The sequence below is a fragment of the Babylonia areolata genome, chromosome 21 (genome assembly GCF_041734735.1).
Source record: "Babylonia areolata isolate BAREFJ2019XMU chromosome 21, ASM4173473v1, whole genome shotgun sequence".
Taxonomy (NCBI): domain Eukaryota; kingdom Metazoa; phylum Mollusca; class Gastropoda; order Neogastropoda; family Buccinidae; genus Babylonia; species Babylonia areolata.
In genome coordinates this window covers 10163349-10178116 of record NC_134896.1, presented here as the reverse complement: position 1 = coordinate 10178116, position 14768 = coordinate 10163349, and the positions used below count along the sequence as shown (strand labels likewise).

The following is a 14768-nucleotide window of genomic DNA, read 5'->3' as shown; positions in this document are numbered from 1 at the left end:
ATTTTTGTTTTATTATGTTTGATTATATCATGTTCAGGTAAGTTGCATTTTCTATTTATATCTTTTATCATTATCATCTAAATCAACTTGCAAAAAAAATGACAGAATTGTCATCGTTTGAGGCATGCCCTATGTTTGTGTCGATGAATGTAACTTAGTTTCGCTTCCAGGTGGCTTTTAACAGGCTCCACAAGACAGATTTTCAGCCCTGGTATCACCCTATGAGGTCGGCTGCAACGTTCAAAGTTCTTGTCGTGAGCTGATGACGTCACATAGTCGCGAAATCTCTTTCTGACGGACTGAAGGCTGTCTTTCGAAAACGAAATTGGTCTGCGGAAAAGCGGGATGCCAGACACGGGAGTTTTGAATGTTTTCCCCCGTTGTGTGACCGAGGAAAAGTGCGGTGAACTGTGTGGGTTTTTTTTGTGTGTGTGTGTTTTTTTGGTTTTTTTTTGTATTTCTTTTTATCACAACAGATGTGTTTGTGTCTGTCTGTGGCTGTGTGCGTCTGTGTCTGTGTATTCAGAGTACAGGTGCATGCGCAAAATTCAAACTTTTATTCAGAAGCCCGCAGCCCGATCTGCAATTTGTGTGCCTCTGCACACTTTGGTTCTTACTGACTCCGTTTTTAAAACAATTTAGTGTTTTTTATGCACTGCGCTTTTGCAGAAACATTTAATTCAAAGACTGGGCCAAGGGTCTCTGCTATATTGAAGCAATCTCTGTGAGTACAACGCAGCAACCGTGGTTAAAGCGTTGGATCGACTTTCAATCTGAGGGTCCCGGGTGAGAATCTCGGTAACGGCGCCTGGTGGTTAAAGGGTGGAAATTTTTCCGGTCTCCCAGGTCAACATAAAATTCATCAGTGTGCAGACCTGCTAGTGCCTGAACCCCCTTCGTGTGTATACGCACGCAGAAGATCAAATACGCACGTTAAAGATCCTGTGATCCATGTCAGCGTTCCGACGGTGGGTTATGAAAACAACCCCGAAAACGGAGTATGGCTGCCTACATGGCGGGATAAATAAAACGGTCATACACGTAAAATGTTATACATCTGTCTGAGTATATGTGCGTGCCTGAAATGTGATTGAATAACTAAGGAAACAAATGATGAGCGCCCAATGGCAGCCGTCAATCGGCTCTACCCATGCAGGTAGGCAGCGTGTTGTGCACATGATCCCGAGTTTGTAAACCACTTAGCTTAGAGCTTGGTATCCGAACGAGGATAGGCTAGTACTATATAAATATCCATATCAGTCATTCATGACTCGGAACTTTGAGCTGTCAAACAATACCGCCGGATAGCTGGTTTCACCACAGTTCAGTGCTTCTCATGTTCTGGGGAATAAAGTTTCCACGCCTTTTAGTTGACGACAGTGTGATCAGCCCAAGCAGCTGAAAATGTAACAGCATAAACCACTATAATTATGAACATAGGCCTACAGTTGTGTGTGTGTGTGTGTGTGTGTGTGTGTGTGCGTGCGTGCCGTGTATGTGTGTGTGCGCGCGTGCGTGCGCGCCGTGTGTTTGTGTGTGTGTCATGTTCTGGGGAATAAAGTTTCCACGCCTTTTAGTTGACGACAGTGTGATCAGCCCAAGCAGCTGAAAATTTAACAGCACAAACCACTATAATTATGAACATAGGCCTACAGTTGTGTGTGTGTGTGTGTGCGCGTGCGCGCCGTGTGTGTCACGGGTGTGTGTGCGCGCGCGCGCGTGCGCGCCGTGAGTTTGTGTGTGTGGCGAGGTGTGAGTATTGTGTATGAACGTTGATGGTGTTGAGGGTACGAACCAGAACTGAAGACAGTTTCCCATCTTCAACTGCCGCCTTGATACTGTCAGTTGCTTAATTACATGGCGTATTAGATTCCCGGCTGAGATTAGGCACATGTGTACATACATATGTCTATCAGTTAGGAATCTAATTAAGGGAACATCACATATCGCCGCAGACAAGGAGCATGAGGTGGGGAGAATCACCTTCTAAGCTCTATATTCCTAAGTGATAAATGCGGCTGATTCGTCTTAATGTCAGTAGATGTTGGCTGCCTACACCCAAGAAGAAGAAGAAGAACTCACAGATCTGGCCATACCGTGGACTGGCTCATCACACGTGACTCTGATGCCATAATAACATCAGTGACTGTAACTGACGAACTTTCTTCTGACCATTCTGCAGTTATTTCTTGCTTAATACTTCAAAACCTACCGAAACCAAAAAATCCGTTACTCGTCACAACCTGAAATATGTCAACATCAAAACCATTTCTTTTCAAGCTGTTGAACGCCTTCCATTAATTTCTTCCTTTCCTGACGTCTGTCAACGCACTACAACACTGTCTTCTGTCAACTGCTTGATGAACATGCGCCCCCCACCACCCGCATTCTGCTTGAAAGGCCTTCCGCCCCACGACACAGACAAGACATTTGAATCGCAAAACGCAAGCGTCGCCAAATGGAACGGCGTTGGCGATCAACAAAACTCAAAGTCCGCAATCAAATCTTCCGAAAACAAGTAAACAAATTCAAACATGACATTATCAGCGAAGACGAACTTCTTTTCTTCTCAAGTTCTCGATGCCACATCCACCAAATCTCTTTATTGCATCATGTCAGATCTTGGTGCTGCAAAATGGACTCCTTCCTTCTGCCTACACTATCTGAACTCCTCAATGTCTTCTCTTTCTTTTTCGATAAAGTCCAAAATATCCGTATCAGTTTGGATCAAATGCCTTTCCAACCTGCTCATCCTGATCCTCAGTACAACGGCACTCCTCTCCATTCCTTCAATCTCTTGACGGATACAGAAGCCCATGAAATCCTGAATGAAATGACAATAAAATCCTGTGAGTTTGATCCTATACCAGCCTCTGTCTTTTCCCAGTGTGTCTCACAGCTTCTCCCCACAATTACCATCATTGTCAACTCATCCCTTCTCACTGAAACGTTTCCATCCACTTTCAAAACTGCAATCGTCCGGCCTCTTCTGAAAAACAACAACACAACCTTGACTCGAACATTTTGAAAAACTATCGACCAGTTTTCTAACCGTCCTTTCCAGTCCAAACTTCCTTGAAAAAGCTGCCCTGAAGCAGCTCAACAACCACCTTTGTTTCACAATCTCCTCCACCCTTTTCATTCTGCATATCGTGCTGACCACAGCACCGAAACCACTCTCCTTCACATCCTGAACAATCTACTGCTAGCGTCGGACTCTGGAAAAAAATTCCCTTCTCACTCTTCTCGACTTGTCAGCCGCCTTTCACACGATGGACCATTCAATCCTTTCCCGTCTTCATTTTGCATTTGGTATCAATGGCACTGCTCTCAGTTGGTTCAAATCATAACTCACCGACCAATTCCAGTCTGTCATAGTTGACAGTTATCGGTCTGAGTATCTGTGTGTGGGGAGGAGGGGTGTGGGGGTTAGTCTATTGTCAGCTATTGGGAATTCTTATTTGACTAGTTTTAATCTCTTCTTACGTTGTGCATGATGATTTTATGCAAGTGTTTACAACTTGCCTGAAATTGCACAACTTAATTTCCATGTGGATTAATAAAGTGTTTTTGATTTGATTGATTGATTGTTGTGCAATACTTTATTGTCTTATTGTGGGAGGGTGGGGGGCTTGTTTTAGTCAGCTACTGAGTTTTTATCTGACTTGTTTTAGTGTATCTTTCCTTTCAACAGCACATTTCGAATATCTGTAAAGTTGCCTATTTGGAACTGCGTAGAATCAGCTCTGTCTGCCACTATCTCTCAACCAATGCAACCAAGACACTTGTATGCTCTCTGGTTCTCTCAAGATTGGATTACTGCAACTCTCTTTTGGCAGGCCTTCCCAAATATGTTAGACAGACTCCAATGAATTCAGAATAACGCTGCCAGACACATTTGCAGAGCTTCTAAATTTGACCATGTTTCTCCTCTCCTTCAGTCTCTCCACTGGTTGCCTGTTTCTGATCGAACAGACTATAAGCTATCCACTCTGACCTTTTCTGCAGTCAACGGATCTGGCCCCAAGTATCTTTCTGAACTCATCCATATCTATACCCCGTCTCGCCAGCTCCATTCTTCCTCTGATACTCGACTTCTCAGGATACCTCACGTCAGAAGTAAGACCTATGGACACAGATCGTTTTCTTTTCAATTGTCAAAGATGTGGAACAAGCTCCCTGATAACCTCCGTCATTCTGATTCCCTCGCATCTTTTAAATCTCGTCTCAAAACTCACCTTTTCCCTCAGCAATAAGTTCAATTGTGGCAGGTCCACTTCCTTTTCGTTAGGTGTGCTTGACTATGTGTGTATACATATGTATGTGTACATAACTACATGCATGTATATGAATGTGTATTGTGTGTGCGTGTGTTTATGTCAGTTTGTGCCTGCCTATGTGTGCGTATGTGTTAGGGTAGCTGTTAGATACACATGTATGTTAAAATGTATGTATGCAGTGTTCGTGCGTGCGTGCGTGCGTGCGTGTGTGTGTGTGGTCACATTTTTGTGTGTGTATGTAACATAGATATAATGTTTTATGTTAACAAAAGCGTTTTTGTAAAGCACCTAGAGCAGATTTCTGGATAGTGTGCTATATAAGTATCCATTATTATTATTATTGTAAGGTACATATGTTCATTTTTATGTTGGTGTATACAACAAGCCTGTGATTGCACAACTTAATTTCCATGTGGATTAATAAAGTGTTTTTGAATTGAATTGAATTGAACTGAATTGAACCCATTAAAGTTGAACACGGAGTCCCTGTGCTCTTCACACTGTGCACTGCTCCTCTTGATGAAATTATCAACTGCCACAATGTCAGTCATCACTCTTATGCTGACACTTATCTTAAAAAAAAGTGATACCTCTGAAAATTTGTCCTCACTCTTGCAAGAAACATCTGACTGCTTCCTGGACATTCAAAACTGGATGCTATTACAGAGCAAATCAGAAATACGAAGGAAATCTTGTGGACTGTTGACATGATCTGTTCTTTCTCCACATGCACCTTCTAAACCTAGGATTTAACTGACGCCAAGAATTTGCTGAATCAAGGTTACCCATCAAAATTTCAATTTGTTCTTTGGGAATATTGTGATGTCTGTAGTTATATTAGTCCAGTGAATAATAGCATGCAGATTCCAGTCTCCTCCGAAAATATTTTTGGTTCCAACTACTTGAATTCGTTCTTCTAACTTTACATAAAAGTCACACACATTGGAAACTTAACATCGAGTTAAAACTAGATTTTGAAATTAATACAACGTTTCATTTACTGAGGGCCATGGATATTTCATATTCTGTTAAGAGGGGAACAAGACTGTTCTAGGATGTTCTTGTGGAGGATGAAAATAAAACAAAAATACTGTCAAAGGCGGAATGAAAAAGTTGATACAGAAATTAACTGACAAAAATTAAGAGGACTTTCAGGAGATCCTGAATACAAATGAAATGAAATAAAATGATTTCGGACGGGCGCCATAGCCGAATGGTTCAAGCGTTGGACTTTCGATCTGAGGGTCCTGGGTTCGAATCATGGTGACGGCGCCTGGTGGGTAAAGGGCGGAGATTTTTACGATCTCCCAGGTTAACATATGTGCAGACCTGCTAGTGCCTGAACCCCCTTCGTGTGTATACGCAAGCATAAGATCATATACGCACGTTAAAGATCCTGTAATCCATGTCAGCGTTCGGTGAGTTATGGAAACAAGAACATACCCAGCATGCACACCCCAAAAACGGAGTATGGCTGCCTACATGGTGGGGTAAAAACGGTCATACACGTAAAAAGCCCACTCGCATATATACGAGTGAACGTGGGAGTTGAAGCCCACGAACGCAGAAGAAGAAGAAGAAAATGATTTCGTATGAGAATAAAGTTTTATCAACAAATGAAGTTTTGTCCTTGATGAGAACACAACAGATAATAAATGTAGTTTTTGCCATCACAACACAGATTGCATGTAACACATTTTGGATACATGTGTATATATAAACAATTTTGGGCAATGCTTTCAACAGACAGCAAGTAACAGATGTGGATGCACAATACTTTTTTGTTTGTTTTGTTGTTGTTGTTGTTGTTTTGATTAAATGTATAACTTAATTCTGAGAACAAATGGACATTTTAAATCTGACAAAATATTTTAATTGATTTTATTGTCAGCAAAATCATTTAAAAGAACAAAAGTATAAAATAAAACAGCAGTTTAATACATCTAAAAAATTTCTTAGAGCATATTATGATATTGTATAATATATTTGATATGTAAGTCTTATTTCTGCCTCCATTATTTCACATATAGGAAAAGCAAGACATCACAGTACCTGCTAAAAAATTAAAACAGTGGAAGTAAACTGAACATAATAAACCGGCTGGAATGTAGATTTGCTTCATGGCTTATACATACATAAAAACACACATATATGCATGCTACAACACCTTATTGATTCACTTGCTCTCAGACAACATGAATTTTAATTTGCGTATCATGAGTATGATAACTGTTTTGGGTTTCTTTTCCTTCTTTTCCTTTACACATATTTTTACACTGCTCTCTTCTTGCTGGTCTTCATTTGTGCATGTCTATGTTGTGTTATGGCTAATGAAGTTTGAAATCAAAGCATGTTTATGTCACACTTCAATACATAATTTTACAGACATTTATTGTTTTAGTAATGTAAAATCCACAAAACTGAAAACATGTCTATGGGAGACAAGATTGTACACACACACACACAGAAGATCAAGTACACATGTTAAAGATCCTGTAGTCCATGTCAGCGTTTGGTGGGTTATGGAAACAAGAACATACCCAGCATGCACACACCCGAGTGTGACTGCCTACAATGCAGAATAAATAAACAAAACAGTCATACACGTAACATGTTACATGTCTGTGTTAGAATGTGTGTGTGTGACTAAAACCAGATCAAACGACATGGGAAACGAAAGATGAGCGCCCAATGGCAGCTGTAGCCTGTTGTACAAATAACTCTGTGTTTGTAAATCTCTTAGAGTTTGGTCTCTTACCGAAGATAGGTGTTATTTCATTATCCATATCATCACCTATGAGAGAGAGTAATGTCTGAGTTGTACATCCCCTTCAGTTTCAGTTTTCAGTTCCAGTTTCTCAAGGAGGCGTCACCGAGTTTGGACAAATCCATATTTGCTGCACCACATCTGCCAGGCAGATGCCTGATCGGCAGCATAACCAAACATGCAAAGTCCGGCCTTGCATGCATGCACATATATTTGTGTAATTACAAGAGTGGATTTCTTCTACATAGTTTTGCCAGAGGACACCCCTTTTGTTGCCATGAACTCTGTTCAGAGCACCAAGTGCATGCAGCACAGTTTATCATTTCATCCAAATGACCAGACACTCAGTTTGATTTTTCCAGTCATATGGGAGAAAGGGCAAGAATGGGAATGGAACCCAGACCCTCACCGACACTGTACTGGCTGATAAGCCTCTCAGCCATTCTGACACCTTACTCCTCACACACGCCTTAACAAAAAACAAATCTCTCAATAAAAGCTTGGCTCATCACAACCAGATACTTAAATATCAGCAAAAAAAGAATTCATGGATGCAAAGATAACTGTATCACAGATGTTTACAAAAATTGTTTAGTATTTTGTCAACAGTGGAAAAAACAATAAAGTGACAAACTTAATTTTATGGATGCAACGGTAATTGTACCAAACGATTAAAAAACAAGACTGTTCAATCAACAAGTGGACAAAACAATAAAGTGACAAATAACCCCAACACCTACAATAACTGATGTCACTGACAAAGAAAGAGATGTAATATAAGTACAGAGAAACACAAAGTCCCAAAGCAAAATGCCAAAATTCTAACAATAATGGACAGTACTTGTACATTTCATCAACCATCCACTTCAGACTTCCTCCAGTAGATAATGTCTGTGAACAAGTTGTGTTGCACATACATGATAATCATAATGTACACACATTATGGCAGCATTTTACAATAACCATCAGCAAACTGATGTTGCAAAAGAAAAAGAAAAAAGAAAAAAAAAAAGCACAATCACAAGACAAAGTATAGCATGACCATCACAGAGATTTTAGCACAATCATAAAAAAGTATTGTGCTTCCTTGGCAGGGTTGCTACTATACCAATCCTATCAGATTATGATTATTTCTTAACTATTTCCAAAAGGAACAATATCTTTCAAAATCAAAGTATGCTTTAGATATAGCACCAATGAATACTTCTTCCTCTACTTTAGAAAAGAGGCTAATTAGTAATATGATTTAATGTATCAGCTTGGCAATTTCACATCAGTCTTTGTACAAAACTACTGGCTGTAGGTCAATACCTTTATCAAGACTGTTTTATCAACCACATATTTGAAATCAGTTGCAGTCTGATGTTGGTGTAAAGCATGAATGACCCACAACCACACTAATGATTAAAAATAAAAGTGCTGACAGCAAATACATTACACCATATTCCTTCATTTTAATAAAACGCAAGAGCTGTCAATCAGTCATAAACTGCAATTCTAACTATACAAAAGCAACAACAATTTCAAGACGAACAGAAAGGTAAAAGCTCCAGCTATACGCAGAACACATGCAGATCATCAAATGATACACATAATCCATTGGCGCCCTCAAGGAACCAAAACACTGTGGCAGGGCATTGCTGTCAGGCTCTGTGCCAAACAAATATCATCAAAAGTACTTGGTCTGATTCAGTGCCTTTTCCCCAAATGTGTCGTCTGTGATTCAGTCCCAGTTTTTCAGATTTTTCCCCCACCACAAAACGCAGCTCACATCAACGATTCTGCTCCTTTTTCTTCTCTTCCACTGATTTGGACGGGGATGGTGGCTGGTGGAAAAAAAAAAAAATCATCATCAACAGACTGTCCAATACATTGCTGTTTATTATTTGTATTTGTAGTATCAACAAGGTTTCACTCGGAAAAAAAAAAAAAAAAAAAAAATCCCACCCCTTCCTGTTAAATGTACGATATGCAACTTTAACAACTGAGACAGTAGAAGCAATAACAGAAGTACTAACAGTGTGTGTGCACATGTGTTTTCATGCACAAGCCCATGTGTGTGTGAATCCCAAAGCAACAGAGGAGAGAAGAGCAGAATTAATAACACAGAAAAGACAACGATAAGTGGGTATCGTCCAGTAACAAAAATAAGATTTTTCAGGGGGCACGGCATTCTGACACCAGAGAAACGGGAGTTCTTAATTATGAAGCACACAAATACAAGGCATATAAAAATTGTAAATACACACTCACATGCTCATGCCACACACATGCATTCTTTCCATCTCACAAATATAAATCTATGGATAAAATCACAGATGCAGACACTCACCAATGGCATCATTCATCGTGCCATCTTCCTGAATTTCTTTTTCAGCATCATCCAGGAGAGGAGAGAACTTGTACCTGCACATCATCAAAGCACCAGGTCAAAGGAAAAAATAATCACAATCTGTAACAAGGCATCTTGGAAATGTATTACTGCTAACTTTTAAGTCATGACTTAACACTAACGCATCCAGTTACGACACACAGAAGAAACAAGCTTTTAGTTGTGCAAACAATATCAATCCAGAAACAAAAAAAAATGTGCACCATCTGGGAACCTCCCCCATAAAACACTTTACAAATATATATATATATATATATATATATATATATATATTTTTTAAGAAGAAAAATGTGTTTCACAAGCGCCAGTATCTGTAAAACATACACAGCCCTACTGCTAAATCAATCAAAACAGTTCAATGTCTGCTTTAAACACAGTTAAAATAGAAACTTTTTTTTTTTTAAGGTTTACTGAAAAGCTTTGTCAACAGACAGGTATGGGAAGTAAAAAATAAATAAACAAACTGTACATCCCTCCTTGAGAATACTAAGAATGTATCAAGAGTGGCATACAAAAAAAACATTCAAGGAACGTTGAGGGTACTATAGCATGTCAAGACATGACACCAACTGCTAAAAATCCTTGTGCACAAGGTTAAAACTGCAGCTAAGATTCCAAGCATGCTATGGAAACACGCATGGAGCCAACTACTCACTGCTTGCTGGCGGTGGGTCTCCACAGCAGCATGATGATGAAGAGCAGGGTGGCAGACAGCAAGTGCCTGAATGCCTGGTCCAACCACAGCTGTTTCCAGTCCTGTACACACACACACACGCACACACACACACACACACACACCTATATGTAGTCCTGTACACACACACACAACACACCTATATGTGGTCCTGTACACACACACACAACACACCTATATGTAGTCCTGTACACACACACACAACACACCTATATGTAGTCCTGTACACACACACACAACACACCTATATGTGGTCCTGTACACACACATACCTCTCACTGTACACACACCACACCTATATGTAGTCCTCTACATGCACACAGACCACACCTACATGTAGTACCCTATACACACACCAGTAAATAGTCCTGTACACGCATGCACACACACACACACACACCTCACTGTACACACACACACACACACACACCTATATGTAGTCCTGTACACACACACACAACACACCTATATGTAGTCCTGTACACACACATACCTCTCACTGTACACACACCACACTTATATGTAGTCCTCTACATGCACACAGACCACACCTACATGTAGTACCCTATACACACACCAGTAAATAGTCCTGTACACGCATGCACACACACACACACCTCACTGTACACACACACACACACACGCACACACACACACACACCTATATGTAGTCCTGTACACACACACACAACACACCTATATATAGTCCTGTACACACACATACCTCTCACTGTACACACACCACACCTATATGTAGTCCTCTACATGCACACAGACCACACCTACATGTAGTACGCTATACACACACCAGTAAATAGTCCTGTACACGCATGCACACACACACACACACACACACACACACACACACCTATATGTAGTCCTGTACACACACACACAACACACCTATATGTAGTCCTGTACACACACATACCTCTCACTGTACACACACCACACCTATATGTAGTCCTCTACATGCACACAGACCACACCTACATGTAGTACCCTATACACACACCAGTAAATAGTCCTGTACACGCATGCACACACACACACACACACACCTCACTGTACACACGCACACACACACACACACACCTATATGTAGTCCTGTACACACACACACACACACCTATATGTAGTCCTGTACACACACACACAACACACCTATATGTGGTCCTGTACACACACATACCTCTCACTGTACACACACCACACCTATATGTAGTCCTCTACATGCACACAGACCACACCTACATGTAGTACCCTATACACACACCAGTAAATAGTCCTGTACACGCATGCACACACACACACACACACCTCACTGTACACACATCACAACTCTCATTGCATAAACAACCATCATAACTCTTACTATACACACACCATACCTTTCACTGTAAACACCACACCTCTCACTGTATGTACACACACCATGCCTCTCACTGTACACACACCACACCTCTCACTGTATGTACACACACCACACCTCTCACTGTACACACACCACATCTCACACTGTATGTACACACACCACATCTCACACTGTATGTGCACACACCCACACCTCACACTGTATGTGCACACACCCACACCTCACACTGTATGTACACACACCACACCTCACACTGTATGTACACACACCACACCTCTCACTGTATGTACACACACCACGCCTCTCACTGTACACACACCACGCCTCTCACTGTATGTACACACACCACATCTCTCATTGTACACACACCATGCCTCTCACTGTATGTACACACACCACACATCTCACTGTATGTACACACACCACATCTCTGTATGTACACACACCACACCTCACACTGTATGTACACACACCACATCTCTCATTGTACACACACCACGCCTCTCACTGTATGTACACACACCACATCTCTCATTGTACACACACCACGCCTCTCACTGTATGTACACACACCCCGCCTCTCATTGTACACACACCACATCTCTCATTGTACACACACCATGCCTCTCACTGTATGTACACACACCACATCTCACACTGTATGTACACACACCACATCTCACACTGTATGTACACACACACCACACCTCACACTGTATGTACACACACCACACCTCTCACTGTATGTACACACACCACACCTCTCACTGTATGTACACACACCCCGCCTCTCACTGTACACACACCACACCTCTCACTGTATGTACACACACCACACCTCACACTGTATGTACACACACCACACCTCTCACTGTATGTACACACACCACACCTCTCACTGTATGTACACACACCACACCTCTCACTGTACACACACCACGCCTCTCACTGTACACACACCACACCTCACACTGTATGTACACACACCACACCTCTCATTGTACACACACCACACCTCTCACTGTATGTACACACACCACGCCTCTCACTGTATGTACACATACCACACCTCTCATTGTACACACACCACACCTCACACTGTATGTACACACACCACACCCCTCACTGTACACACACCACACATCTCACTGTATGTACACACACCACATCTCTCACTGTAGGTACACACACCACACTTCTCACTGTACACACACCACACCTCTCACTGTACACACACCACACCTCTCACTGTATGTACACATAACACACCTCTCACTGTATGTACACACACACCACACCTCACACTGTATGTACACACGCCACACTGCATGTACACACACCACACCTCTCACTGTATGTACACACACCACACCTCTCACTGTATGTACACACACCACGCCTCTCATTGTACACACACCACACCTCTCACTGTATGTACACACACCACACCTCTCACTGTATGTACACACACCACACCTCTCACTGTACACACACCACACCTCTCACTGTATGTACACACACCACGCCTCTCACTGTATGTACACACACCACACCTCACTGTATGTACACACACCACGCCTCTCACTGTATGTACACACACCACACCTCTCACTGTACACACACCACACCTCTCACTGTACACACACCACACCTCTCACTGTACACACACCACACCTCTCACTGTATGTACACACACCACACTCCTCACTGTATGTACACACACTACACCTTTCACTGTATACACACACCACACCTCTAGCTGATCTGCAGTCATCATCGCCTCTTTCATCATGTACTTGCTGATGCTTATCAAAGCAGGAAACTTTGCACTGGTGTGTCTTCCATGCATCTACTGGTACCACTGGTCACAGTGTGTAGGAGAACATGGGTTGTTTTGTGGCAGGACGTGAGCTTCACATGCCTAGTACTGTGGTACAAACCCCATGGCAAAGAACCATCTGGGTTACCAACTCAAAGTCTAAAATCAATACCAGGCCTCTAACCATCACCAGGTCAACAATACATTGACTGATAGCACCCAAATAAAAAATATCTGAGAAAACAAAAAAATTCAGCATTAGAAATATCTTATCATGCGCCTGTCTGTCTTCAAACATTCCATCCACATGTGCACACACACACACATGTACTATCACTGTTACCGCTACATGCGAGTCTCCTGGCCCACTTCAGCATTAGAAATATCATGCGCCTGTATGTCTTCAACCCCTCCATCCACATGTGCACACACACATCTACTATCACTGTTACCGCTACATGTGAGTCTCCTGGCCCACTTCAGCATTAGAAATATCATGCGCCTGTATGTCTTCAACCCCTCCATCCACATGTGCACACACACATCTACTATCACTGCTACCGCTACATGTGAGTCTTCTGGCCCACTTCAGCATTAGAAATATCTTATCATGCGCCTGTATGTCTTCAACCATTCCATCCACATGTGCACACACACATCTACTATCACTGTTACCGCTACATGTGAGTCTCCTGGCCCACTTCAGCATTAGAAATATCTTATCATGCGCCTGTATGTCTTCAACCCCTCCATCCACATGTGCACACGCACACATCTACTATCACAGCTACCGCTACATGCGAGTCTCCTGGCCCAGTATGACAGAGAAGCAAAAGGACAAGTGATTAACGATGAAATAAATTCATGGCAATTAACCATGTTTAAAGCTGTCAGTGCTTGCAGCTCAAAGACACTGCCTCACACTAAAGACGACGATGCCTTACCCTAATACACGCTTGGAACTTGTGCTCAGTTAAAGTCCAAATCACGGAGGCCACAAATGCTGCACAACAGTCAACAGGAATGAAAAAATTACAAATGGAAATTTCAAATTATGTTAAAACATATACAAATACATAAATATATTCATAAACATCACAAAAAAAACAAACGCAAGGACAAACATACACACATACACATGCACACACACTCACACACACAATGAAGAGAAAAAGAACAGGTGAGTTGGAAGTTCAAGATATTCTGTTTTCTAATTCTTTCATGAGTTCTGAAAGGTACTTTGATATAACGTGAACAATATGAACCTGGTCGCATACTTGTAAGGTTCCCCTTAATATGTTCGGCAACTGGGAATTTGCAATGTGTAAAGTATGCCATTTTGAACACTCACCCCCCCCCCCCCCCCCCCAACCTTGTTTCGCTTCTACAGATGATTTTTTTTTTTTTCATTCCAGTTCATGAATTTTTTGGAATTGCAGCC

The 14768-nt window shown here is 41.7% G+C and overlaps 1 protein-coding gene across 3 annotated transcripts in view; it reads right to left on the bottom strand.

Annotated features, from left to right (window-relative positions):
- LOC143295747 (transmembrane protein 87A-like) overlaps positions 1-14768 on the bottom strand; it is an 87056-nt gene that overhangs the window by 37613 nt on the left and 34675 nt on the right. For 2 of the 3 annotated variants that reach the window (XM_076607369.1, XM_076607368.1), the window contains exons 15-18: positions 14272-14330; positions 10095-10195; positions 9380-9453; positions 6145-8873 (exon numbers count right to left, since the gene is read on the bottom strand). The exons of the other annotated variant lie outside the window; for it this stretch is intronic. In XM_076607369.1, the coding sequence (XP_076463484.1) occupies positions 8815-8873; positions 9380-9453; positions 10095-10195; positions 14272-14330 (293 nt within the window). In that variant the 3' untranslated portion in view covers positions 6145-8814. Of the gene's footprint in view, positions 1-6144; positions 8874-9379; positions 9454-10094; positions 10196-14271; positions 14331-14768 lie in introns of those variants that run through there. 3 annotated transcript variants of the gene reach the window in all.